Source organism: Vicugna pacos, chromosome 17 (assembly GCF_048564905.1).
Source record: "Vicugna pacos chromosome 17, VicPac4, whole genome shotgun sequence".
NCBI lineage: Eukaryota > Metazoa > Chordata > Mammalia > Artiodactyla > Camelidae > Vicugna > Vicugna pacos.
This window is the reverse complement of record NC_133003.1, coordinates 18,755,521-18,783,105: the sequence shown is the minus strand read 5'-3', so window position 1 is coordinate 18,783,105 and position 27,585 is coordinate 18,755,521. Positions and strand designations below refer to the sequence as shown.

General features: G+C 42.6%; 1 protein-coding gene across 2 annotated transcripts in view; it reads right to left on the bottom strand.

Moving 5' to 3' along the window:
• Positions 1-27,585, bottom strand: part of LARS2 (leucyl-tRNA synthetase 2, mitochondrial) — a 131,342-nt gene that overhangs the window by 71,767 nt on the left and 31,990 nt on the right. For both annotated transcript variants that reach the window (XM_006200711.4, XM_031686686.2), the window contains exons 6-7: positions 13,588-13,677; positions 4,927-5,070 (exon numbers count right to left, since the gene is read on the bottom strand). In XM_006200711.4, coding sequence (XP_006200773.1) covers positions 4,927-5,070; positions 13,588-13,677 — 234 coding nt within the window. The remainder of the gene's footprint in view (positions 1-4,926; positions 5,071-13,587; positions 13,678-27,585) is intronic.

Genomic DNA, 27,585 nt, shown 5'->3' with positions numbered 1-27,585 from the left:
CGTCTAGAAGGCAACAAAACACGCCCTTACAGACATTCTGCACTTCTCATCTTTCATCACCTCCTTGGTGATACCACCTTGGATCACTGGGCAGAACTGGGGCTTCTCCTTGTCTCACCTGCCCCCTCCTGCAGTGTGACTGTGATACCAAGGGCTGTGACCTCTCACATCTGCAACTGTCCCCTGCACTAGCCTCCAAGCAACCAAAAAGCAGGGATGTCTGCTTTTCTCACTTGTATTCTTAGCATCTAGGCCAGGCACTCAATAACATCTGGGGAGAGAAAGAATGAACCCAGACTACCTGAGAAGTGGTACAGACTGCTGGTTAAGAGCTCAAGCACCCGGACTGGAATCCCAGTGCTGATACTTATGACCAGCATAAGCCTCAGTTTTCTCATCAGTAAAATGGGATAACAGGCATACCTACCCTCCAAGGTATAATATTGAAGGTTAAGTAAGATGGTGTAAGTGGAAGCCTGAGAACTGATCAGATCGAGGGTAAAACGGTAGGAGGTGGGAGGCGATCACAGGCTTGGTTCATATTCTAGCAGTTGCCAGGTGATTCCTGAGAATTTAGAAAACATAACCACCCATTTTGTGTGGGGATTGACTAAGCACCGTCGGGATAGGATTATGTCCATCTAAATGCCAAAGAGGAGCCCACGTGGAGTGCCCCAGCGGCTGAGGGCCTGGGAGGAGGCAGCCTCTGGGGGCCTCAGAAGGCAGCACAGAAATCGAAATCACAAATCTATTAGAAAAGTTCAAATGGGAAGCTGTCTCTCTATTTGTCTCGCCTTCCAACTGTCACTGAGCTGTCAGGAACTAAAGCGTTCAGACTCTGAATTCCTTTTGCTTTCAGTATGTAAGTCTCCAATCCACCCTCCTCCCCTTGCTCTCACCTCGCCATGCTGCCCACAAGATTCCTCCCACACATCTCTGCCAAGACTAATTCATGTTCCTCAGATACTCCTACTGCCAGTTTTCCTTTTCATAGAACGATTAGCTGAAATCACTTCTAATGTTTCATAAAGCAAACAATCCTAGGAAGACTGGGTGGGGGGTAAAGGGAGAAAAACCAAATACATCACAGAACAGCCTTAATAAAGGATTTTTATACTTCAAGTTTCCCTGTAATTTTCACATCAGGCATCATCTTTATAATTTGGAAGTTAAGTGAATGAAAGGAGGGCTCCTCCACAGCCATGCTCCCAAGCAGACCACCAGCTGACATCACAGAGGCAGCCCTCAGAGCTGCAAAACCAATGCAAATACAGAGCTCTAAAGATAACTGTGACAGGCACAGCTCACTGGCAATCCCAGCACCCATTTCCCATCCTCCTCCCACAACCATCTTGACTATAGAAGCTAGAAAGCCCCAGACTTCTTTCCTAGTCTCCTTTGAAGCTGGGGGTAGTCACATGACACAACTGGGGCTAATAGAACATCAGTGAAATTTTGCTGGGAGTTTGTGGGAAAGTTCTCGCTTTCCAGTCACTCACATTGCCTCTTCTGCTTCTTTCTGTCTTGAATGAAAATGTGATGTCTGAGCTGCAGCAGCCATCTCGCAACCATAAGGTGACAGGAAGGAAGAAAAGGCCAAGAGAACCACGGAGATGCCAGCTCAGAGCCCTATCCCAGTTCGGTCTCAGCAAATGGGATTTCTTATGTGGGAAAAGTAACTTTCCATCTGGTAAGCCACCATAACTTGGGTTTTCAGTTACTTGCAGGTAAAAGCATTATTGATTCAATATCTCACCTTTATCTACACAGCAGGCCATCATCATTAATGCAACACTATTACTGTCATACCAAGTTTTAGATTAGATATTCTACCTCATTTGATCTTCTTTGAAGTTTTGGACTCATTTATCCAAGCATCAATTATTTTTACATCTCTATGCAAATGACTCATGGCCAATGCAATCTCAAAAAGGGTCAGAACTATGTCTCTTCCAGGACTCCTTATCCCAGGGAGCAGCTTAATCATTCACTAGGGTCCAAGTCAGAGTCTTTTTCGATGACACCGTCTCCAACATGCTCTCATCCAGTATCACCAAGTTCTATAGATTTCACCATCTGAATATTTTTCTAACCTACTCATTTCTTTCCATTACCACCAAAGTCTAAGTTACGTAGGCCTGGACCATTGCAATAGCCTTCTAACTGGTCTCTCTGTATCCACACTTGCTCTTTCCACAGTGAATTTATAAAAACACAAAACTGACCATGTTATTCCCTTCCTTAGAATCATTTAATGGTTCCTCATGGCTCCCATGATAAAGTACAAATTTCTTAAGACCTAAAAGGTGTTGCCTGATCTGGCCCCCACCCACCTCTTCAGCTTCTCTTCAGCCTCTCCAGCTCTATGTTGAGTCTCTCCTCTTGGCTCTCTCAGTTTTAGCCATACTGTCATTATTTCAGCTTCTCAAACTTGTCATATACGTTCCTGTTTTCAGGGTATCACTCGTTATGTTCCCTATATGGAGGGAGGGGCTCCCCTATAGCTTTATGGCCCACTTAACCCTTATTCATCCCTCTGCAGCCCAAATAATAAATTTCCCATGTCAGATTTGTACTTTTCTGTTCTAGATTCCAGTTTAAAAAAAATTGTTTCCATTTCTTCTCAGAGGTTCCCCATCTGTTCACTCATTATGACCATCCTTCCCTTTAAGTCCCAGACCATTTACACATAGATGCCTCTAGCTTTATCTCCTAATTCCAACAGCTGGGTTATCTCAGGAGCTATTTTTATTGGGCTGCCCTCCCTCCCTTTCTCCCCCTTTATTATGGGTCACAATTTCCTGATTCTTGGAAGTCTAGTAATTTTTTTATTATATGTTGGATATCACAGATGAAACCAACTTGAAGGAGCCTGGATTATGTTGTTTCCCTTTAAAGGTGTTGAGTTTTGTCCTGAAAGTTCCTCTTGAAACTGTAAGGCTTGCTTTTATTTTTTATTAAGGTGAGACATTTTGATTTTGTTCTTGGCCAGAGGGTTTCATCCACACTTGTAATATATAGCCTTTTTGGGGTCCCAACTGCATACTTCTGGCTGGGCCATAACTCTGAGGTCTCAGAGTACTGTGTAGCCCCCTGGTATTTCTGTTCTCCTCTCAATCCCACTGCAAACATTTTTCTATTAGGCCTTATGGAGTCTTGCTTTGTGCATATGCAGCCGTCAGCCAAGGACCTGCAGTGAACATAGATTTCTGCCCACCTCTACCACTCCTATGCCACTCCCTGTTCTCCTGATTTTCAGGGCAAACCAAGTGCTGACCTCCAAAGACAGCTTTTTCAATAATTCTGCACTGGAGTTCAGCAAGAACCAGGCAAGTCACCATGGTAACTAACCATTTCTGCTGAACAGTTGAAAATTCCCAGCTGACAGTTTAAAGAATAATGCCACTCAGATTATTACATTTCCAATTAGAGGCAGAGGTCAAAACAAAAGCTAATTAGGTGGCCTTTCCACCAATGCCTATTAGAGAATCATCTGACAGGTCCTTGAGGTGACCTGACATCCTTCCTGGTAATGCGGTGGACCCCAGCTCTCAGGAGATAGGGGCTCCCACTGCCTGCGATGTTAGAGAAAGCAATGTTCTCAGCTTTCTTCTCGTTCAGTCTCTCAGTATTACTAGTGTGCTTCAAAGGAGCAAAGCACTATGTTAACAAGTTCTAAATGAGTAGTTTTCTAAATCCATATGCTATTCTCTGCTACATTGTGAATAAATTATAATGCGAAAACAGCCTCATTTAAGACATGTCTTTTGAGTGAGGGAACTAGAGGTCATACAGCCATATGGCACTGGTATTGTGAGCTGGTGTTCTGCAGTTCTAATTCAGCAGAGTTTTGTAGTGATCAAAGGTTATTTATAACTTTGTGCTTTCTTTGCATATAAGAACAGTATTGGACCCGACCCAAAGTGCATTTCAGCCCACTACCCTATTTCTGACGGACCAAGCCCCGGGCTACTGTGGAAGAATACAATTATCCTTCTTATGGTGACCACCACAGGGGAGAACTACCATGACATACCGTCAGTAGCCCTTCATGATGCTTTTATTTTTCAGATCCTATTTACTTCCAGTCATATGCTAATTCAGAGATTACCAAATTGCCATGGGAAATGCTCCTGATTTGCTCTAATCACTTTTCTCTGGAGTTTCAGGGAGTGATCCTTTAATTCCATGTCCTGAAACTTGGTAAGTTCAAAGAATACTTTGCAGAGTGGTTCTAGTATACTCAGAACAGGTTATTTTGCCCAGGCTATTGGTGATTTAATAAGAAAGCCCCCTCTTTCAATGGTTGGTTTTGCCTTGAATTCCTGAAAATACAAAGAGCAGGAAGGCACCTTAAAGACCACTTGGTCCCACTTGTCTCCTTTTACTGATGAGGCAACTGAGGTGCAGGAACTCGCACCAGTTTACACTGTTAATCGGAGACACAAGAAGGGATAAAGTCCAAAGCTTTGGTTCTTGGCTTAGTTCATGGAGACTGCCATCAGTCCTTTTAGATGGTCCTCTCTGGACCCTTTGAAATGTCATTCTGTCTTTCTGGAGGTCTTACTAGAACTACACAGATGAAGATACTTTTCTCCTTTCTAGCTTTACTGCTGATATAATCGCAGATAAAGATGAATGTTTTTTGCCTCCATGGCAGTACAACGATTGTTGAAAGGTGATGCAACAGTGACCTCCAGGTGCTACTCTTGATTTCCAACAGAAAGACCTAAAAACCATCACCTTTCCAGTGAGTGACCCACTGAGTAACCGTGAGGTTCACGTGTTTGCTGTCTGCACATGCACGGCTCTAACAGCCCTTCCTAGGGTTCACCTCCATCAATGAGGTTCCCCAATACCCAGAAGACCTTGGTGTTGCCTCCCAACACGTATGCATTACTGGGGAGCCTCCAGGCTGACACTCACCTTTGCATAAGCAGTTGTCTTAATAAACCACTGTCTGAGGTACTTCTGTTCCACCTTGGCTCCAGAACGCCACGAACAGCCTTGTTCATCCACCTGCTCATTGGCAAGCACTGTTTGATCCACTGGGTCCCAGTTAACCAAGGCCTGTTAAAATTCATGAAACAAAATGATGCAAGCTGGTGAGCAGATTGAATAGGGTCACTCTGAGGTTCCTTACATGTGAGAGGGTCTGCAAAGGCAGTGTCTCTGCTCTGAGACTTGAGGGCATCTCCTTGGAGCAACACTTGGCAAGGAAACCACTAGCAAGCTGTAAAAAAAGAACGTAAACTGCCTCTGAGCTTTCCTTGTATTAGAACAGGCTTGGGAAGGAAGGCGGTAAGCATGTGTCCAACTCAGGTTTGGTATCTGCTTGTATGAAAAGATGAACCCGCAGGTTGGAAATCTTAGTATACAGAGGAAAAGAAGAAAAAAATGATACCTAGAACTTAGCAGTATTGGGTTATTTTAGGGGGAAAATATATTTACTTTTATATAAATAGCTAACACTTATTGAGTGATTACCACATGTTAGACACTGGGCTAAGTGCTTTACTAACATTGGCTCATCTAAACCTCACAACAATCTCTTGAGGTAAGAATATTATTATCCCTGTATTGCAGAGGAGGAAATTAAGGAACAGAGAGATTAAATAACTTGGCTAAGGTCACACAGTCAGTGAGTGACAGAGACAGGACAGGAACTCGGGTCTCTAGGAACTGTAAACATTTTTGCAATTTTTTAAACCTTCTGTTTAGATTAAGGTACAACATACATAAATTAGTGTGGCCAAATCTGAAGTATACAGCTCAATCAACTTTTACCATCACTCTTATCAAGACACACAACGTTCCCAGCACCCCAGAAAATTCTGTTGTGCCTTCTCCCAGTAACATCTGCCCCACAAAAGGTAATAACATTCTGAGATCTGTATAGATGTATTTGGCTGACAGAACTTGTAGTCTCAATCATGATGAAGTTTCTCTCCATCGAATTCTAATTCATTTCTATTTTCACTTAAAATAAATACCTCTGCCATCTACAGTCACTCCTTTATAATGTTTAGGTACAACTTAGTACAAAGAAAGCAACGAATACACAGATGTATTTGGGAAGCAAAATACACATGGTTTTTAAAAATTTTGCTAAGCAATTCAAATGAATGATTATGGCTTAATGTTGTCCATTTGCTTCTCCAAATCCTTCCTCCCACCCATCCTGTACCCTAGGAAGCTGACTCCTGTGCCTACGATAACCAGGACCTTGCCCTCTGGCTGGGTTCAACCAATGAGAGGCACCCTGGCTTCTTCCCAGGTGGGCACGGCCCCCGTTGGGAAGGGCTCTCTTACAGCTTCAGCCACCGCTCCCCCAGTTCCAGTATTGGCTCCCTGATGTTGCCCCTGCCGCCTGGGGTGGAAAAGGCTTCCCTCTGGTGCCACTGCCAGGTGGCCTGACTATCCCTTGTGGGTTTCTCTAAACTGCTCAGAAACGGTCTTTTCATTACATTTTCTTCAGTGACTGCTCTTGGGTAGGCCCTCTACTTCCTGCTGGGACCCTGACTGATGCAGAGACATAACTAAAGATTACATAAAAAGCAGGAGTGGAGGAGAGGCTAACCCATCTATGGGTTGTGATTTTACAACAAAAAAGTAGTACATCCACTGAAAAACGTAAGCCTATGAAGCCTAGTGTTGGAGCTGGAAAGACAGCACTGAATGATCTCCTCGCCCTTGCTTATTCTAGCGCCCCCGCTCATTCTAGCGCCCCCCTAAATCCTTGAATCCATAAATACAGAGACACAAAATACAGGACAAATTACCTTAGATCTAAAAACTTGAGGTTAATAAACCAAGGGTGACTGACTGACTTATCTATTATCACTGCCTGTATTAGGGGATGGGGGAGGGGTACCACTTAAAATGAAAGAAAAAAAGAAAAGGTCAAGTATTGTTTAGTAACAAGGACAGCTTCCTCAAGAAGCACTCCCCCCCCAAAAATCTATGCTCAAATAAAACGTGAAAGAAAGGGAGAAAAAAAGCCCTATACGCCTTCACCTCTGCCTCCTTCTCCCTGGAAACCTCAGAGGACACGGGAGAAACCAACACTCAGCACTGCAGATTGCAGAAACAAATAGGACTTTATTTTCTTATCAACATTGCCCACACGGTCTGGCATCTCTCAGACTCTAGGTGACAAAATGCAATGAGGGAGATGTGCTCCTAAAGAGGTTTACACGTTATAATAAAAACCTGGTGTCAAACAAAAGACAAATAAAAGCAAAACACAAAAGCGATTTCCCCCTAGTGAAAACTCGTGGGAGGAGAGGGGAAAAACACCAAAGGAAATAAAGTCTCCAATCAAAGATGCATCATTGAGACCCCACTTGTGCTTCTTCCCAGGACGGAGACCCACCTCCAGCACAGAGATGCAGGGCCCAGACTCAGCCTCCCGGCAGATGGTAAACACAGGGGTGGTTAAAACGCAGGGCCCGTGGGGTCCAAGGAGCAAGTGCAGCACGTGCAGACTCTAGAAGCCCCGGTGTTGCTTCCCAAATCCCCTCCTCTGGGTCTCCTCTCTGTCTCCTCTCTTATACACAGCTCCCCTGCATGCAAGCCACGGTCTGTCTTCTCTTATTCCTGGATTTTCACACTTTGAACACAGACTCTAATGGATGTCCCAATTTTTCAGCAAGCACAGTCTTGCTACATAGAGTAATAGTTTCTGGACAGCTTTGCTGACTGCAGTCACTTCCCTGTTCATTCTGCTATCACCTCCTAAAGCCAACTCCACGCTCCTTAGAGTTAACTGGTCTTAGTTGTAAAACACAGCCTATATCTGTATATTGAAATTCACCTTAAGTCAACACTGACATCATTAAAACACCTGCAGAAACACTGAACTCCATTCTGCCCACTGCTTCCCTCACACAAGTGATCTGGCAACATCACAGAATGAGCTGCTCCAAATAATAGAACTTCTCCAGTTGATCAAGGGTTAAACATCAGGATTCATATTTTTTTGTTGGAGTGATTTGCGAGATGCTTTCAGCAAGCATTTTAGAAATATGCCCTACAACATGATTCTAAATACGAATCATGCATGTTCACAGGGTGAGTCTTGCACGGCGACAGTGGGTGCCCCGTGATTTTCACCTCCTCCCCCTCTCCTTGGCTTTTAGGCTCTCAGAGGTGTGGGTGACTGTGGGGACCACTGGGGGTTCTCCAGGCAATAGCATCCTGATACTGAGTTTATCATTTCTCCTTCTGCAACACAGCAGCCTGCTGCCCCAGTGGGCCTTCGTTCCAAACCTCATCCTTTCTCATCTCATCCGCCTCCTACCTCAGCTCCTCCTTCCCCTGCCTCCCTGGGCCTAACCCTTTACAAAGGGTGCCAGTCCCTTCCAGAGCACATCCTGCATTAGTATGCTTTTGTCTCCGGGCCAACGCATCGCACTTCAGGCTTTTGGCTGCTCTCCATCATTATCCTCACTTCTTTCTCCTCAAGCTCTGCTTTTACATGATGGAAGAATTTTTCTTAGTATTCTGTCATGCAGCTTCAGATTCCAGAAGGCTGGTAAAACATATGATTTAGGGTATTGATTTTTCTCAAGGTCTATTAGCTTTTTTTGTAACAAAAGCACACTTAATTAAGGAGCACCAAGTAGATCTCATTAAAGGATCTAATTCTTGGAATCGATCTTGCTCCATTCCATCCAGAGTGGGCCTGAATTTGGACTGAGTCCAGAACGTGGGAGGGTGGAAAGTCCCCAAAGCTATTGTTTATTTATTACTTGCCACCACCTTCCAAGGCCATGAGGTGGGCAGACTGGGAGAGGCAGCCTATTTCTGCACCATGTTTCTTTAAGACGAGGCCACACAGCAAACCGAGCTTAGGCAGGTAAATCCCCAGCTGCCACTGAAATCATGGAGACAGCCAAAGACAAACTCATAGATTAGGAGGTTCTCCACAGTTCCCTAGGACGTCCACATAGAGCACAGCAGCACTCTTTTCTCTACTAGCTACATCCACAGAATAATTCTTCTTAAACCCAAGAGGTGAAATTAATGTTCTCCCAAGTAGACGTCTGTATATTCTTATTTTTGGCTGAGAATACTTTTGTTTGTGAGAGCAAGAAAGGATCCCTTTTGCAATGGAAATGAACATTTTGATGGACAGTGCTTGTTAAGAATAAAAGCTTTAAACACCCCACTTCTGTCTCATAATGTGCTGCTAAAATACTTTTCCTAAATGTCCATTTATACAGATTATAGCAGATCTGAATTTAAGAATTAAGGCTACCTTCTATTTAAAAAAATAAGTTATGACAAGGCTATTAGAGAAAAAGTACTAATATGTGAGTTAGTTTTGGCTAAATATACTTTATGGGGTATGCACTATGCAGTCTTTCTAAAGGAAATTAACTTTCGAATGTTAATTTCAAAGTTTACATTTTGAAATAAACCCCAGAAATAGAATGCAATATACTTCATGTTTTAAAGCCAATTTGAAAATGGCTATCCAATAAAGGAAATCTACCTGGAAAAAATACCTTGAATTAGAGCTAACACTGATCTTCAAATAATGTACCAAGTGTGCATGTTTGCATTCTAAGATTTTTTTCCCATAAGATCTTATCATTTAATAGTGACTTTAAAAAGTTAATACATCTAAAACATTTAAGTCTACAACTAGCAATAAAAACACTATCTTTCTAAATGAAAACCCATGAAATAATCTACATTGTTCTTCCATAATACCTTTCCATGGATGGGCTTGCTTTGGAATTAGCCAGGAAACTTAAGGATTTTCTACTTTCTATTTTTCCACTTTAAATACAGTAACGACTCCAGGTAACTGCAGGCTCATTCAGGTGGGCATTTATTGAGCACATACTCTGTGCCAGGCACCATCCTAGGCTCTCCACAAACATTCGCCTGTTTAATCCTTGTAACAAACCTATGAAGTGGGAGGACAGGCTTGGGGTATGCAGAACAACTGCACCCCAAAGATGTCCACGTCCTGTCACCTGGATGCCCATGTCACCTGAGACCAGTGAATATGCTGCCTACAGGGTAAAAGGTTTTTTGAAGATATGATTAAGTGAAGGATTTCGAGATGGGGAGATTAACCTGGATTAACCAGATGGGCCCAAAGTAATGGCAAAAGCTCTTAGAAGAGGAAGAGGCAGGCAAAGAAGAGGAGATGTGAGGATGTAAGCACAGGTCCGACAGAGTTCAAGGTGCTATGCTCTGGCTTTAAAGATGGAGTTGGGTCAGAGGTCAAGGAATGGAGGCAGCCTCCAGCAGCTGTAAAAGGCAAGGAAATAGATTCTCCCCTAGCACCTCCAGAAAGAAGGCAGCTCTGCCAACATCTTAATTTTTATCCTGGGGAGACTCATTTCATGGACTTTTGACCTTCAGAACTGTAAGACAATAAATTTGTGTTGTTTTAAGCGACCCAGTTTGTGGTAAATTGTGACAGCAGCAGCAATAGGAGACAAATGTAGGCTGATCTCAGGAGAGAAGCAGTCAGAGGGAAAACTGGACCAAATTCCCCAGAAGCATGAGTATGGGGGGCTGTGGAGGGAGGGGGAGCATCACACTGATTTGGACACAACTTGGGAGAAGAGAGGCATCTGGAGCCAGCAGGATGGCTGTGCTCAGCAATGGGGGTTCCCTGAAACCCTTTCCATCTTTAGAAAAGATGCTGAGTGGATTGGCTTTGGATCCAATCCAACAGTGATGAGGTTAAGCTTCCTATTTGGGTTTGGTGTGCTTAGAACTGAAGCAGTGTGAACCAGGAGCAAAAGGGGAGGAAGAGAACTGGTGGGAGAATCATGAGATTCCCACTCCAATCAGCAGATTCGGTGTCAACCTAGCAGCCTGACAGACCCCATCCCAAAGGAGCCTCCCTTGCTCCAGGTGGATCAGAACTGTAGCCAGAAGGGGTTTCCACACTGGAATCACTCAAGAGTCCAGGCAGAGGCAGTAAGATATCTGAGTTACATTAGGTATCCTGAGTGATAGCAAGAAGGACGAACAAAAATCAAAGTTGTAAGACATGAAAAAGCCACAGCAAAGCAGAGAGCATCCTGCAGGTAAATGTTCAATATATTCCAAAAGTCAGCTTAACTATAAAATACATAGATACCAAACCTCAAGTGTTCTGTAAAGGAATACCACTCAGCCCACATAAGGGCTCCATGGGAGAAATATTTATACTATTGCATTAGTCATCTTTTTCATATCCCCTGCATATAAAATAAATAGTCATCATGCAACTGAGGAGACATGACACTGGCTAATGTAACTGATATTGTGTACAACTTCTTACCTGCTTTAAAGAACTGTTCATTCTGTCCCACAGAAAAGACTGTCCCAAAAGTTAGGTTTATTGCTTTGTAGGACATTAAGCAGTTTTGATTCTATTAGCTAATTCATTTCAGCATGCCTGTGACTCTATAAACCACCCTTCCTTGAAGTCTCATTTGAACCAGTCTTAACATATAACTGGTTCTCTCACTAATTAATGAGCTGAAATCTCTGACATATGCTCATTTTGTATTTGTATGGGAGTCACGTTTGAAAATTATGCTTTAACAATACAAAAGGTCTGATGGGGAAGGTATAGCTCAGTGGTGTGCGAGGTCCTGGGTTCAATCCCCAGTACCTTCATTAAAATAAATAAGCGAATAAATAAACCTAATTACTTCCCCCCAGAACAACAATACAAAGGTCTGTTGCAGTCAGGAATGTTGACAAGTACTCCAGTCTCTCACCATTTCTCGCCTAACAGGGCTCTGGGCAGAGGAACAGTGACAGTGTGTTAAGAAATTAAAATGACCAGGAGGGTCTACAGCAGTTCAACATTAGTATGACTCAGTTCCACAAAGTTCTCTTTGTCACTTTATCCCAAATGCTAATGGGAGCTCAATACTTTCTTTAAAACAAACAAGCTTGACAACATCATACTTTAAGCAACTAACATTTTAATATCCCTAACTTAAAGATGAGAGTCGGGTAGTGATTGCATACTTTGTACAGTAGTTCTCACAGTGTGGCTCATAAACCTCTGGGATCCCTGAGATCCCTGCAAGGAGTCTTCAGGTCAAAACTATTTTCATTATAATAATAATGCATGGGTAAAAAAATCCATTCAAAGTGTAAAATAGACCAACGCATTTTAATATAACAGAGTACAAAGAGTTCATTGACGTTTAGATTCAACACTGCAACTGACCTTTAAGAACCAACCACTTGTTGAGTTTTGGTGTAGTATCAAAGGAGGATATTCGTAATTATTTGAAATTATTATTATAATACTCCTCCACTATTAGTAGGGTCTGTTCATTAGTTCTTCTGGTACTTATCACTATAACTTTAAGTAATAAAATGTCAGGACTTCAAGTCTGGCATACTAGCTTCAGACAGTGCTGCTGACCGTCTGACATGTAATATGAGATGGTCATCATGGTCATACAGACTTCCTCCCACATGACCCCTCTTCTAGTTTCTGTTATCTTTGTTATCTCTAGCTTTAATAGTTACCTTTCAACTTAAAAAAGTCTTCTATGACTCCTTGTTATGAAAGGTATAGGGATCATCTCACACTAGCTTCCACTTCTCTTTCCCAATTTCACCTCCTGATTTTTGTTAGCTATGTTACTTTTTATATTATCATTTATGGTTTAAGAAAGTTTAATAAATTTTGTGTTATTCTTCTATTCCAAACTGAGCCTTCTACGTGTGTCTCCATATAGATTCTAAAAATCTTTAAACTTAAAATATGACTATATAAGTACTGTTCTTTATAAGACTAAGCAGTGTGATGTGACTCACGGGAAAGTAAATATAATTCAATGTTGTTAAATTCCTCTGATCAAAGGAGAATGCCTCATGCACAAAGGTACAATGGGTTTTCTACTTGTTACTTCTGAATTTTCTAGATCAGTGCTGCCTAGTGCTTTTCTTACAGAGAAACACGTTCTGTTAATGATGCGAACGTTCTATGTCTGCTGTCCAACACCAGCTACCAGCCCCTGAATGTGGCTGGTGTGACTGAGGACCCGAATTTTAGTGTGATTTGATCTTAATTACTTTCAATTTAAATTTCTTTTTTTAATTAAAAATTTTTTTCATTTTAAGTTTTTTTCAATCGAAGTACAGTCAGTTACAGTGTGTCAATTTCTGGTGTACAGCATGATGTCCCAGTCATGCATATATATACATATATTCACTTTCATATTCTTTTTCATTAAAGGTTTAAATTTAAACTTCAACAACCGCACGTGGCTAACGGCTGTCATCTTACTGGACAGTGTAGTTCTAGGCTGTGCGATGATGCTTTCTCTAGTCTCCCACCATATACGGCTTAGGTACTGCTACTGAGCCCCTGCCACAACCAGCACCCTGGGAATTCAAGGGTGGAAGAAGCCCAGGCAACAAACTAAGCCAGACAGTAGTTACTTTCTGGGTCTGCTGTGATTGATTTCATGAACTTGAGGTTGAGTTCCTTTTCACAGCTACTGTGTAAACAGGGCTTATTTTATTTCTTACTTAACAAATGATGTGTTCTAAGAAGATGGAGATTTATGGAACTTTTAAATATAGCTAACTTTAACTTACCTCCTTCTGATAGGCCAGTCCAGCTTCATAGAGTTTAATAAAGAGATATTGAGTCCATTTGTAGTAATCTGGTAAACATGTGGTTATCTCCTGCCAAAGAGGGAGAAAAATCATGTACAGGCCATTGTAAACATTCCCTCTCCCAATGTATCCCTCAGCCTTGCAATTCCATTTTGAAAAGCAATCATGCTACAGAAATATTTACCAACCTATAATATTTTTACCAATTTATAAAGTAAGGGAAGAAGCAATTCTGGGCAGAGAGATTTTATTGTGATGGCACCCTTACCTTTTCTAGGGCATGTTTAATGTTAAGAAACTTGACTTGAGTTTTCTGCACCGCCCTACCCCCACATTCAGGCAAGTAACAGGTGAATTATGCTGTACAAAATTCGGTATTACCATTATGTCAGCATAAACATATCTGGGGAGCCATGAAGCTAATTTATAAGTGTAGTTCATTTTGGAAGCAATGACAAAATTTAAGAGAAATATTTGCCTGGTTCAGTATGATCCTCATTTGAAAACAAATCTGTGTTTCTATATATAACTGAGGCCTGGTAGCTCTTTTTTAGACTCATTATATTCCATTTATCTCATTATGTGAATCAGGCTGTGGTCTACTTAGAAAGCCCTATTAAAAACATTATCAAATATTAAACTTAGTGAGAAATCACCTGGCTTGTATTTCCAAGCTTTAATCGAATGTTCCCAAAATTTATTTGCTGTCCCAAAAGCACATTTGCTATAGACTCTTTAAAATCAGGTTATTAATTCATGAACCAATAAATTTAATTAATTAAATTGATTAGCTGGTGAGGTTTGCAGTTGATGAAGTCAAGTAAGCATAAAAACCTCTACACTGTCACACTTTCTCTTCTAGTGTTCTTCTTCAAAAAAGAGCTAAGGAGAAATGGATGCAGGTCAGGCGATGTTGTGAATGGTTCCATTTGTGGACTATTGATGGAAGGCATACTTCTATCAAAAGTGCTAACAACTCTTATTAAACAACAAGGACCTACTGTATAGCACAGGGAACTATATTCAGTAATTTGTAATAACCTATAATGAAAAAGAATATATATGTATGTATAACTGAATCATTAAGCTGTACGCCAGAAACTAACGCAACATTGTGAATCAACTATACTTCAATCAAAAAAAAAGTGCCAACAACTCAGTCTTTCTTCAGATGAAATGAGTACATGAGGGGAGAGTTCAAAGCCCAGGACAGGAGGGCAAGTGTGGCAGGAACTGAGCACGGTGTCGGGTAAACTCTTGCTGCCTGCAATGGGCAATGGGCAATATTTCTTATGTAAGATTCCTGGGTCCTTTTGTATGGGTCCTTTTGTTTGGTAATAATAGCAGAGGAATAATTATTAGAAAACAAATAACTCAACTCTGATCACTGGCTCCACTCGCCCCTGCAAGGCAGGGAGTGATTAACCAGCCAGTCTAACAGCTTTGCCCACACCATAGCTTTCCCGTCAGGCCGCCCGAGCCACGTGTACACACAGCCTCCACCAGTTCCCAAGGCTCCAGGAATCTCAAGTCCACAGGGGCGTCACACGTAAAGCACTTCACCAGCACAAGAATCAGACCAGCGCGCTGTGGGCGGGCTTGCTCCCCCAAACCTCCACATTCATCCTCATCCCATCATCTTTTCCTCACCAGCTATCCCCCTACAAGGCTGCCACGGAACTCACTTTCCTGACAAACAACTTAAGAACTCCCACTGCTAACAAAATCCAAGGTTTCAGAAACTAAATTCAAATTACCCTGGTCCACAAGATGAACTGGAACAGGGAATGGGGTGGAGGTAGGGGCAATGTAGTGGAAATATTCCCAGATCTTTTTAACATGCATGTATTTTTCAGAATTCTTCTCCATCCAAGGTTTAGAGAAATAGGTGCAGCAAAGATGACAAAAGAATGACAGCTGTTAAATCTAAGGGTTGGGCTCTTTTCTCTATTTTTCTGTATATTTAAAAGTTTTTCATAACAAAAATATCAAAGTATTCCTAATGAATATATATGTATATACATGTATATTTTCTCAGCCCCTGAATTGGCTTCCACAGATTGAGAGTAAAAATTACACAGCAATAGAACAGCATGATAATCTTCACTTAGGTTTGAGGTTTTGAAGATTACTTTTATCTAAAACAGAAAAAAGATGACAGAGCCAGTCTGGGGGGTGGGGTGGGGGGAGATTGTTATCCAGCCAAGTATTAGCCTACTTTCAGTCAGACGTGTGATGCAAAGTGTAGTGTCTTTGGAAGTGTCTGTTCCAAGCTGAGGTGATGTGTCGGGGTACAGGCCCCCTGCTTTCACTCTGCCTTCAAACTTGGGTCTGGCCTGTTTTATTTATACTGTGGTTTTGGTCAAGTCATTTGAAGAAAAAGTGCTGCTGAAAGAGTACAGATTGAAAACCATGGCTCCACGACCGTCATTACAATCCTGGCAAATTGTTTTAACACGTGTTCACCTCACTTGCACTGTCCCCTCCTGCTGGGTGTTGGAGTCTCTGCTGAGAGGAGGCTGGGAGCGCCCTGAGGACAGGAATTTCACTCCTACCCATTTGTTCCCATCTGCTGCACACATAGCCCAGCCATGACCCTCAGTACTGCCCAGTCTGTGAAGAAACGCCAGAACAGGAGTCCAGTCTCATAAAAACTGTAAACATAGTCGGGGAGAGACCCTGCTCAGAAATTCATTTCCTAAAAAAGTCATAAAGCCTTTCGGGAACCTCCCTTGATTTGCTGATTTAAAAAAAAAGAAAAGAAAAGAAAACAAATCCTCAAAACTAAAAGATCCGAACAGCTATTTCTAGTCTTCTAAGGCCTCATCTCAGGAAAAATCATCAAAGACATTTTTCTGAAAGTAAACTGCTTAAAACCTTTAACTGTAGTCAACTGTCTAGAAATGGAGACTCCCTTTTCATGTTTTGGGAAGGACTTATTCAAAACCTAGCCCTGCAGACAAAGGTTTTCTGGGGTTTCAGTACCCACAAAGATGTTAAGATCCCTTCTTTCCTTTTCCTAAAGCAGGAATTTTTCAACTGGGAAACATTTGCTCCCCTGGGAACGAATGGAGACATTTTTGTTTATGACAACTGTGGAGGTGAGGGGGACACAGGGGAGGGAACTGCTAAAATCGTCTGGTGGGTAGAGGCCAGGGATGCTGTTAAAACCCTACAAATGTACGAGACAGCCCCTAGAACAAAAAACTATCCAGCTCCAAATGTCCATAATGCCAGGGGAGAAATCCTGCTCTAAGGGTTTTGATCTTTTTAGTTTGAGTCCGTAACCACAGACAGGGAGATTAAGGCGGATGAGCCAAGCAACTCCCTGGAGAATATTTCATAAAAAGCAATAAAACGTCCTTGGGAAAAGTGGAAACATGAGTAAATTAACTTCAGTTTCCCTTCTCCAGCTGCTGGGACCCCATCTCTCTCGAGCACATGGTGTAGTGCACGTGGGAACCCAGCACGACGCAGCCACTGGCCCTTCTGCCAACCCTGAGACCAACCAGAGGGGAGACCAGAACGTCTTGAGGGGAAGCTGTAGGCATGCCTAATGCTACTGCCTGGGAATGAATGACTTGACAGTCTAAATTTTAAATCATTTAATATGCCTCCAAGTAGCTGTCAGGCTTGGAAAACCTCCTGTAATAAATTCATGTAACAAATTCCCAATTTTGAAGTTAGAGAGGCATACAGTTTTTCTTGCTACAATATCATTTTACACCCGCCCATGAAAGAGTTGTTGAACAAATACATGTTTAAAGATCATCTGTTGGAATCAGACCCACAGCACCCAAACATTTAGGCCCAGTCCAGCCTGTACCCCAAGGGGGAGCCCTCCGTCTGTGGGGTGGGGATCCCTGCCCCCAAGCACCATCTTGGGAGGACTTCTCAGTGAGACCACCAGAGAAGTCAACGAGGGCTGTTGACTGTTCCAAAATCCCTTTTCATTCCTGTGCCTTCCTCTGCCCTGCTTTCCAAATAAGCCAATACCTAGGTGAATGCATCCTTGTTTTTAAAATGAAAAGTCGGGTAAGTCAGTTAAAGCTCCAAGAGCAACTGCAATTCAGTCACACTCCACAGAGATCTATATTAAGGTGTCAACTTTTATATCCCCCTGAGATCTAGAAAGCGCAATCCAGCTGCCAACAGACCAAATTTATACATCCAGGATCTCAACTAGAATCAGCCCTCCACACTGCAGTTTTATATTCAACAATACCTGGTTTTTAGCATTAAAAATATTCTGCACATTCACAGCCAAACCCAGGGCCCAAAAGAGAAGGTGAACTCCCTCAGAACACAGGTGAGGATGCAGACATCATCCTGAGAGACCTGCCACCCACACCTCAGTGACTGAACAAAATAATAACCAAGCCAGCCTTGCCAGGACTCTTGCACCCAGTGATTTAGCAATGACGAAATCCAAGAAGGCTGAGCCTTAGGGGCCCACCTGACAGCCCTGATAGAAAACAGTCTGTGAAGGAAGAATCACCTGCCGTGTACCTCCCTGAGGTCTCCTCAGGCTGACACTCCTTGCTCCAGGAACAGAGTGAGAGAGAGAGGGAACCAAGGGAAAGACAATCCACTTTGGAGCCATTTGACTGGGTTCGAGTCCTTGCAGCAACGTTAGCTTTGTGGCCAAAGCTGAGTTTCCCCATCTAGAAGAGGGAGTGACAAGGCCCATCTGAGAAGGGCTGTAAGGACAAAGGTGATGATGTGTGTGAGGCACACTGGGGCACGTGCAAGGGATCAATGGTGATACTTCCCTTGGCTCGACTCAGACTGTGTTTTGGGAGGAGTGAGACTGGCGCCGTGACCACACCTGCACGGAGGCGGCTCCTGCCCTCGTGGGGCTATTGGGACAGGGTGAAAGGGAGAGGAATGGACTGGGGTCAGAATGGCTTTTCATCACCATCCCTTACCAAACAATGGCCTTCTGAATGAAAAGAGATGGTGTTTATGAGGGAAAGACCAAATGACCCCGACCCAGAAATCCACACAGGGCTGCTCCCAGGCACGTCAGGTGGCATCGCACGCCTCAGGGACAGCCAGCTAGGTCGCCTCCTTACCCCTACCTTCTGCTCTGGCAGGATCTAGCTGAGTCTCTGTTTCCTGGTCCCACTGCACTTTTGACAGTGGTTGGTCCCAGATCACAGAGCAGCTAACGTCACTCAAAGCCATCATGCATGTAGTTTGCATTGCAACCTCACAATGTTTAAATTGGCCATCAGGAGTTTAGAAACTGAAACCAACCAAAACCTGAGGCAGTGTATTTATCAAGTCAGTCATTCTGTGGCTCTGGACACCGGAAAATAAACAAAATAAGAAAGGTGAGCAACCACCATGCATCATGGTTTCCAGCGAGCAGGCATTGCCTCTCCCTCTCCTCGGTCTCACCACAAGCCTTCTGCCTCCAAAACAGCTAGTCTTGTAAACAGAGGAGAGAGGCAGGGATGCACATACCTTTCCTGTGTGCATTTCTGTCACTCGCCCTTTTCTGCAACAGAGCAGAAGGAACTGTACGGTAATGACCTTGCCTTTCACTCCTTCCCCGGTTCTCTAATTCTGAAGGGGAGGGGTTCTGAAAGCAAGCACAGCTTAAAGCCTAGAGAATCCAGCCTCAGGATTCATCTTGCACAGCTTAGAAAAAATACGTATCCTGCATCAGCCGGTGATGGTTCAAGGTTCCAGTTCACAGCTTTGTGCACCTGCTGTGTTGGAAGAAGGGAGACGGAGGCTCACGAGGAAAATCTGCTGGAATAGGACATTTGTGGCCACCCCCACACTCAGTCCTCTAAACTTAGCACTGGCTCTCAAACTTGGTTGCACCTTGGAATGGAGCTTTAAAAGTTACTGATGCCTGGGTCTCACCCCACTCCCAGAAATTTCACTGCAAAGAGGTTCTTCCCAAATATATCTCCCTCCCAAATGCTGCACAAGCGATGGAGTCCTGTCCTGCCCTTGTGTCGTCACAGAACTTAATGAATAGGGCTTCAACAGGAGCGCAGGGCACAATTTAGTCCCCACGAGATTTCTAACAAGGCCCCCAGTGCACTGTGCTGAGAAGGGACCCTCAAGGACATGGCCCTGGATTCAGCTCCTCCTGTGCCTCAGCCCCACTCCAACACTGATTTTCTTAGTCCTTACACTCAATCCTCGCTATGTTTTTACAAAATAAACCTAAGCAAACAATAAGAAATACCACCTCAAAGTCCACCTCCATCCAACAGATATGGAAACTTGATTAGGTAACTACCTGTGCTCAGTGATCAGCTGCTGAAAAACACCAGACTGTCTGACAGCTCATTTCTCTTCCCAGAGGAGTTACGGTTCCGGAAGGGAAGCTAAAGAAAACCCACAAGAGTGGCCTGGCCCTCCCCTGGGGCTTCACAGGAAAAGGAAGGGGGAAGATGGCTAACTCCTCACTGAGAGGCACTTCTGGATCCATAGGCAGGAGGGGGCACAGAGAGTGGAGGCAGACCGCTCAGTACAGCCCTGGCTTTGAGTTGTAATTAGCAAATAACAGGACACATTTGTATATGGCTCGGTGCCCCCATCGTGTACACCGCTCCTCCCTCTCTCATCTCCCGTCCCACGACCCACGGTGGCTCTGCGCAGCAGGTGCCAGGCACGCTGCTTTGCCCGGAGTGGCCTGCCCGAGGCTGTCCAGCTCTTGGGTGGTGGAAAGGGGACTGGAACCCAGGTCTCTGGACTCAGGGGCACCATGCAGTGAAACAGGACCTCGGGAAGTACAGCCTGGCTGTGCCCAGACTGTGCCCAGACTGACTCAACTGTGTGCTCCAAGGAGGTCTGTGTAAATCAAGCAGAAGGAACAGGTTGGAGCACTCCCAAATGAAGGAATACTGTGGTGAATATTCTTTCAGGAATAACAACAGCAGTAATAATAAAAACAGCAGACATTTCCCCCTAAGATGGCCCTCAGTGATTCCTGCCTCCTGGTACTCACAACCGTATGTAACCCCCTTCTGGGTGGAATCAGTGTGCTGCCCAGCCCACATGGAATGACAGGGAGGCCTAATGCTCCATGCTTCTGCCCAGCTGAGTCTTAAATGCTAAGTACATCTCCATCTTTTAGGACCTATTATTTAAGTCCCCAAGTTCTGCTTACCTTCCTAAACAGGCTGTCTGCTCCTAAGGGCAGGTGAAGGGCAGTGGATGGAAGGAGTGATGGGTAGGGGGCTGAAGATTGAGGTCTGAGCACGGGACTCAGTCCATGGGTCTGCTGTGGACTCGCTGGTCACCCTGGACAAATGACTCACCTCTCTAGGCTTCACTTTCCTCATCCAGAAAATGGGATGCTATAACTGTTGTGAGGATCAAGGGGTCTGAAGAGGGTCAGCCTGCCTTTCCAACACTGTCTGACCCAGTATGCATACATGGCAGGTGTTTAATAAATCTCCATTAAAGCAACAAATAACATCAAAATTCAGGAAGTCAAGTTCGCTATGTTTAAAAAATTAAACTTTGAGACAGAACCCTTGTCTTAAATATAACAGGTTTTCTTAAAAAAAAAAAAGTAGAACATCTTTGTTCTTGGAATCAGTCTGGCTTATTCATACCAAATGTCAAATGTGGGTTCACATGAGAAATGTCACCCCAATTCACACCACACAAAGTGTCCAAAGAAACATGTGTGCAGAACGTTCAAACCTCTAAAGGCAAATAAGAACCACATTTACCTCCACTAGCAACTTCTACGACATCAAAAACAGACGACAGTTTTTCAAAAGGAGACACCCTTCAGATCAGTTTCTCAGCAACCTGGTATAAGACTGGTTCAGAATTCTGTTTCTCTGCATTTAACACATCAATGAGAAGACATCCACTGAGGGCCTACTACTTCCCAGTCCTTATCCTGAGACTCACTAATTGGCTGCAGTGATAGAAAAAGGAGGTGCCGAGAAAAGAAGGGAGTGTCCATTCAATTCAAGGTTCTGTTTGCTCACTCACTCACTGAATGATTCCATAGACATTTACTGAGTACCAGCCACAGGTCAACACTGAATCAGAGGGCATGAAAATTCAGGCCATCTATAGCCTTTCCACAGTCTCTCCTCTCTAGCAGTTTCTCTGAAATGCCATCCCTGCTCCTATCCCATCCATTCCCATTTGCCCCTGAGAGAAGAGAGAGGCAATCCATCACACACACTCATTCCCACAGGCGTTCCAGGCCCTAGACCCACCCCTCCCACCTCTCCAGGTTCTGCTTTATTCCATCTCATTTGCATCTTTCCCAAGAACCCTTTGTCACCTACAGGCCCAGCCAGGGTTGCCTGTCCCAGACCATATGGCCACTGCTTCCTCCTTCCTAAAACTCTGTGTTATTCCCCATGACTGCCACCGCCCAGGTTCCCGAGCCTCACTGTTCACTCCATCTTGGCCCCATCCTCTCACGCCTCTTCCTTCAACCATCTATTAAATTCAATCTTCGCTGAGTTTCTGCCTCTGGCCTCCTTTACCTTCCCTGTGCTCCTCCTTTTTGCTGAGCTGAGGGAACAGGTGTTAATAGCAGGGTAATTAATTCATCATGACCTAACATTTGTCTAAGAACTCATTTTTATGTAATTATGTTTCTTCATCTCAGGACTAACTTTAGACTGAAAATGAGCATTTAATGAAAATTGAAAATGACAAATGCTAGACACTCTGCCTTTAGAGAGCATGAATTTTATTCTTAAAGGTCTTGTTTTTCAGATCTAGGGCTACAGCTAAATTTTCAAGTAATTTGAAAGGTTCCTGTTCTACATGCTCTTGAAGTCAATTTAGAGAATGAGTATTAATAGAAGGGAAACCATGGTCTTTGCAGTTTTGAAGATAACTTATACTGTCTCTTAACTGAAATCAGATTGATCAGTAAGCTCCTCTTTTTGCTATTCCCTTGATCATTATTTTCTGAGTATTGTCATTTTTATGGTAACCAAAAAGCTGTCTCCTGCTACAAACTACGCAAGATTCTGTGAACTATCCAAAACCAGGTGAGAAGCAACAATTTGCCTAATTTCCTGGTAAATGTTCTTTGCCAGATGACAAGAATTTCATCAAGGCAGTCAAACAATACAGACAGCTTTTCTAACTAGAAAGTTGGGAACAGAAAACCCTCCATTAAACTACAGATGAGATTAATGGGTTTGAGTTGCAATTTGTTATCAGTCTACTTGGGCGGATGCCAGCATTTCAACTATCCAAGCCAAACCAGCTCTCTACAATGGTTCAATTTTTCCGGAAGGAAAAGAACATTAATTTTATCTGCAACATGCTTGAAAATTTCAGGATCAACAGGGCAGAGTCATCTGAAAGATATTTTCGAGACGTGAGTTCTGTAGGTCTCCTGAATAATAGGAAGGCTATTTGTCAGATACGGGCATGGATTCAGAGGAAGAAGAAATAAAAATTCATCAATTCCACGGATGCAAAACAGTGACAACCATGCCCAAAATGAGCTGTTTTGCTGCCTGCAAACTCCATAAACAATGAGTAGTAGAAACACATCACAGCTTGAAAGAGTTCATATGTGACACAGACCAAGAAATAAACTTAGAAAAAAATAGTATAGAAAATTATTTTGAAGACCTTTCAGCCCAGTGATTTTTAAGGGATGGACTAGGGCAGGGAATACAGATCAGAATCTCACAGGAAGAAGGGGGAGATTTAAAACTGCACATGCCATCTTCTTCTTCTGGAGAGATGGAACAGATACACTTTCCCCTATATTTTCCACTAAGTACAACTAAAAACCCTGAACATTATATACATGTAAGACAAACATCAGACTCCAATAAACTGAGAAGAGAAGCAGACTAATTAGGGACCTCAACACCTGAGGAATGACATAGTGGTGAGTTCCATGGATTTTCGTTATGCCTCATAAATCTGAGAATTGGAGCTAATGAAAGCGGTAATCAAGAAATGTCAAAGAGTGCAGGAAAGAAAGAAGGAAGGAAGGAAAGAGAGAGAGAAATAAAGAGAGAAAAAAAGTGAGAAAGAGAGAGAGAAAGAGAGAAAGAGAGAGAAAGGAAGAAAGAGAAGAGACAGAGAGAAAGAAAGAAAGAAAGAAAGAAAGAAAGAAAGAAAGAAAGAAAGAAAGAAAGAAAAGAAAAGAAAAGAAAAGAAAGAAAGAGAAAACTTATAATAATGAAAAAGCATATGAAAACGTATATATGTATATATATGCATGACTGGGGCATTATGCTGTACACCAGAAATTGACACACTGTAACTGACTACACTTCAATTAAGAAAGGAAAAAAGGAAGAAAGAAAGGAAGGAAGGAAGGCAGGAAGGAAGGAAGAAAGGAAGGAAGAAAGAGGTCCTTTAGCCAGAGTACTGAGAAAGGGACAGCCTAGTAAAATAGAAAATTTAGACAATAACTGCTCTACTTCAGTCAACACTACAGGAAAAAAGGAAAAAAAAAGAGAGAGAGAGACAGCCATAATCCTACCAACAAGGGCTTAGTCGAGAGTCTAGACTTACAACCTTGGGAGGCAATAACGAGGCACCCCAATCTCTCTCTCCATCAGGGTGGTGTCAGAGGAAGCTGAGTGCAGAGCCAGGACCTTCCTATCCCTATTGGGCACTAATGAACAATCCCCCATGGAGGTGTCAGCAGAGACCACAGAGGGGTCTGGACTTCTACTCCAATGAGCAGTAATGAGGTACCCCCTCCCTCTTCCTGATGGGACAGTATCAGAAGGGTTCAAAAATGGAGGGTTATCCCTGTTTAGCAGTAACGCCACCCCTTCATGGTGTCAGTGGAGTCCACAGGGGACAGGAACAAGGTGCTCCTTTCTAGTCAGGGTGATATCAATGGAGGCCTAGTGGGGAGCAGTATCAAGGTAACCCAGCAGTGACAAGGAGGTCCTCCCTCCCTGGAGGGTCAGGGATGGCCATGTGCAGATCCTAGACTCCCATGTCCTCCTACAAGCAAAAAAGAGGTGTCTCCTTTATCCACTGGTGCAGTATGAGAGGAGGACTGCTAAAATATAAGCTTTAAATAAGATCCAGAGTCTTAAAAGAATCCCACAGTTGTCAAGGTTTCAATGGAAATTTATTAGCTATACAAAGAACCAAAAAGATCTCAGGCTGAATGAGATAAGACAATCAACTTATGCCAACACCATGATAACCAGAAAGTCAAAATTATTTGACAAGAATTTTATTTTATTTTTAATTCAAAAAAAATTTTATTGAAGTATAGTCAGTTTACAATGTTGTGTTAGTTTCTGGTATACAGCACAGTATGTATGTATGAAACTGAATTCATATATATATATATATTCCTTTTCATATTCTTTTCCATTATAGGCTATTACAGGTATTAAATATAGTCCCCTGTGTTATACAGTAGAACTTTGCTATTTATCTATTTTATATATAGTAGTATGTATCTGCAAATTCCAAACTCCCTATTTATCCCTCCCCTACTCCCTTTTCCCCTTGGTAATCATAGGTTTGTTTTCTATGTCTCTGAGTCTGTTTCTGTTTTGTAAAGAAGTTCATTTGGGTCATTTTTTTAGATTCCACATATAAGTAATATCATATGGTATTTTTCTTTCTCTTTCAGGCTTATTTTGCTTAGTATGACAATCTCCAGGTCCATCCATGTTGCTGCAAATGGCAGTGTTTTATTCTTTTTTATGGCTGAGTAGTAGTCCATTTTGTGTGTGTGTGTGTGTGTGCCACAACCTCTTCACTGAGAAGAATTTTAAAGAAAATCTCCAAATATTGGGAAACCAAACAACACACTTCTGAATAATCCATGAGTTACAGAGGAAGTTTCAAAAGAAATTTTAAAATATATTGAATTGAATGAAAATTAAAATATAATAAATCAAATTTAATGTATCCAGTGAAAGTAATGCTTACATCAGAATTGAGGAACAGTCTCAAATCAATGATTTAAGGTCTTATTTCAAGAAACTAGAAAAATAAGTGCAAAATAAACTCAAAGAAAGTAGAAGGAAGAAAATAATAAAGATAAAAGTAGACATCATTGAAACTGAAAACAGAAAAATATTGGTAGATAAAAACCAATGAAACAAAAACAACTGGTGTTTTGAAAAGATAAATAAAGTGAACAAAGAAAACTAACAAAGAAAAAGAAAAAGAAACAAATTACTAAAATCAAGAACAAAACAGGGATATCACTATAGACCTTGCCGACATCAAAAGGATCACAACAGAACACTATAAACAACTCCACAAGAATTGGCCAACTTAGATGAAATGGACCAATTCCTCAAAAAGCACAGACACCACAACTCACCCAATATGAAATAGATAATTTGATTAGCCCCATAACTATTAAAGAAATTGAATTCATAATTTTAAAACTCCTCAAAAAGAAATCCCCAAGCCTGGATGGTTTTATTGCAGAATTCTAACAAACATTTAAAGAATTAACACAAATTCTACATAATCTCTGCCAGAAAATAGAAGGGCTAGCCAAACTCATTCACTGAAAACATTATTAATATTGACACAAAAACCAGACAATCCCAAGAAAATAAAACTGATAGCTGAAGAACTGATCAGATAAATCCAAACTGAGAGACATTCTACAAAAGCACTACCCTAAACTCTTCAAAACTCAAAATCATTGCCTTAGTCTGCTTGGGCTGCCATCACCAAATACCATAGACTTGGTGGCTTAAACAATAGAAACTGATTTTCTCACAGGTGGCTGGATATCTGAGATCAAGGTGCCAACATGGCTGGGTTCTGGTGAGAGCTCCCTCGTTGGCTTGCAGGTGACCACCTCACTGTGTCCTTCCACGGCCCCTTCTGTGTGTGTACGCAGAGAAAGAAAGACAGAGACAGGAAGCTGTCTGGTGTCTCTTCTTCTAAGGGCACTTAATCCCATCCTGAGGTCCCCACTCTCACGACCTCATCTAAACCTCCCAAAGGCCTCATCTTCAAATACCATCACATTGGGCATTAGAGCTTCCACATATGAATTTCTGTGGAGGGGGACACAAACAGTCCATAACTACCATTAACAAATAAAAAGGGGATTGGGGTACGGTGGGTAGAAAGGCTTCCCACGAAGATGTCCACGCCCTAATTCCTTGAATCTGTGAATGTGCAAATTAAGTGGCTAAAAGGACTCTGCAGATAAATTTCAAATAGAGAGATTATCCTAAATTAGCCCAGTGAGCCCAATGTAATCACTTAAGCAGGTAACAGCAGACATCTTCAACTGGAGTCCGAGAGATGCGGCAGAGGGATAGTCAGAGGGATGTGAAGCATGAAAAAGACTTGACCCACTGTCGTTGGAGGGAAGGCATATAAGGAATGCAGGCTGGAAATCCCCGCCCCTTCCCCAAAATAGTTGGAATAATCCTCCTGCTCATTAGCATATGAAATACAGGCCCATGAAAACTAACAGCCCCACACGTTGCTCAGTCTCTCTCTTGCCTTCTGAGATGGCCGGCACTCTGTCTATGCGGTGTGTACCTATTTTTACTTTAAACTAAAGTAAGTTGGATGGCACTTGGTCTATGGAGTGTGTATCTCCCTGAATAAACTTACTTTCACTTAAAAAAAAAAAAAAAGAAGGAACTCAGGCAGGCTCTAAGAAGCAAAGACTGGCCCTTGGAGGACATCCAGCAGAGAAATGAGGACCTGGTCTTACAATCACCAAGGAACTGATTTCAGCCAACACCCTGAATGAAGTAGCAAGTACGTTTTCCCTACAGCATCCAGTAAGGAACACAACTCTGCTGACACCTTGATTTTGGCCTCGTAAGACTCTAAGCAGATGACCCTGTCAATCCCACCCGAATTTCTGACGAACTGAAACTGTGACATAATAAATTTGTACTGTTTTAAGATGCTAAGTTTGTGGAAATTTGTTATGAAAGCAATGGAATACTAATACCGGAGACCTGTCTAGGATAAAAACAATTACAAAAGACATTCTGGAGACAACTGGGAAATTCACACATGGACTGG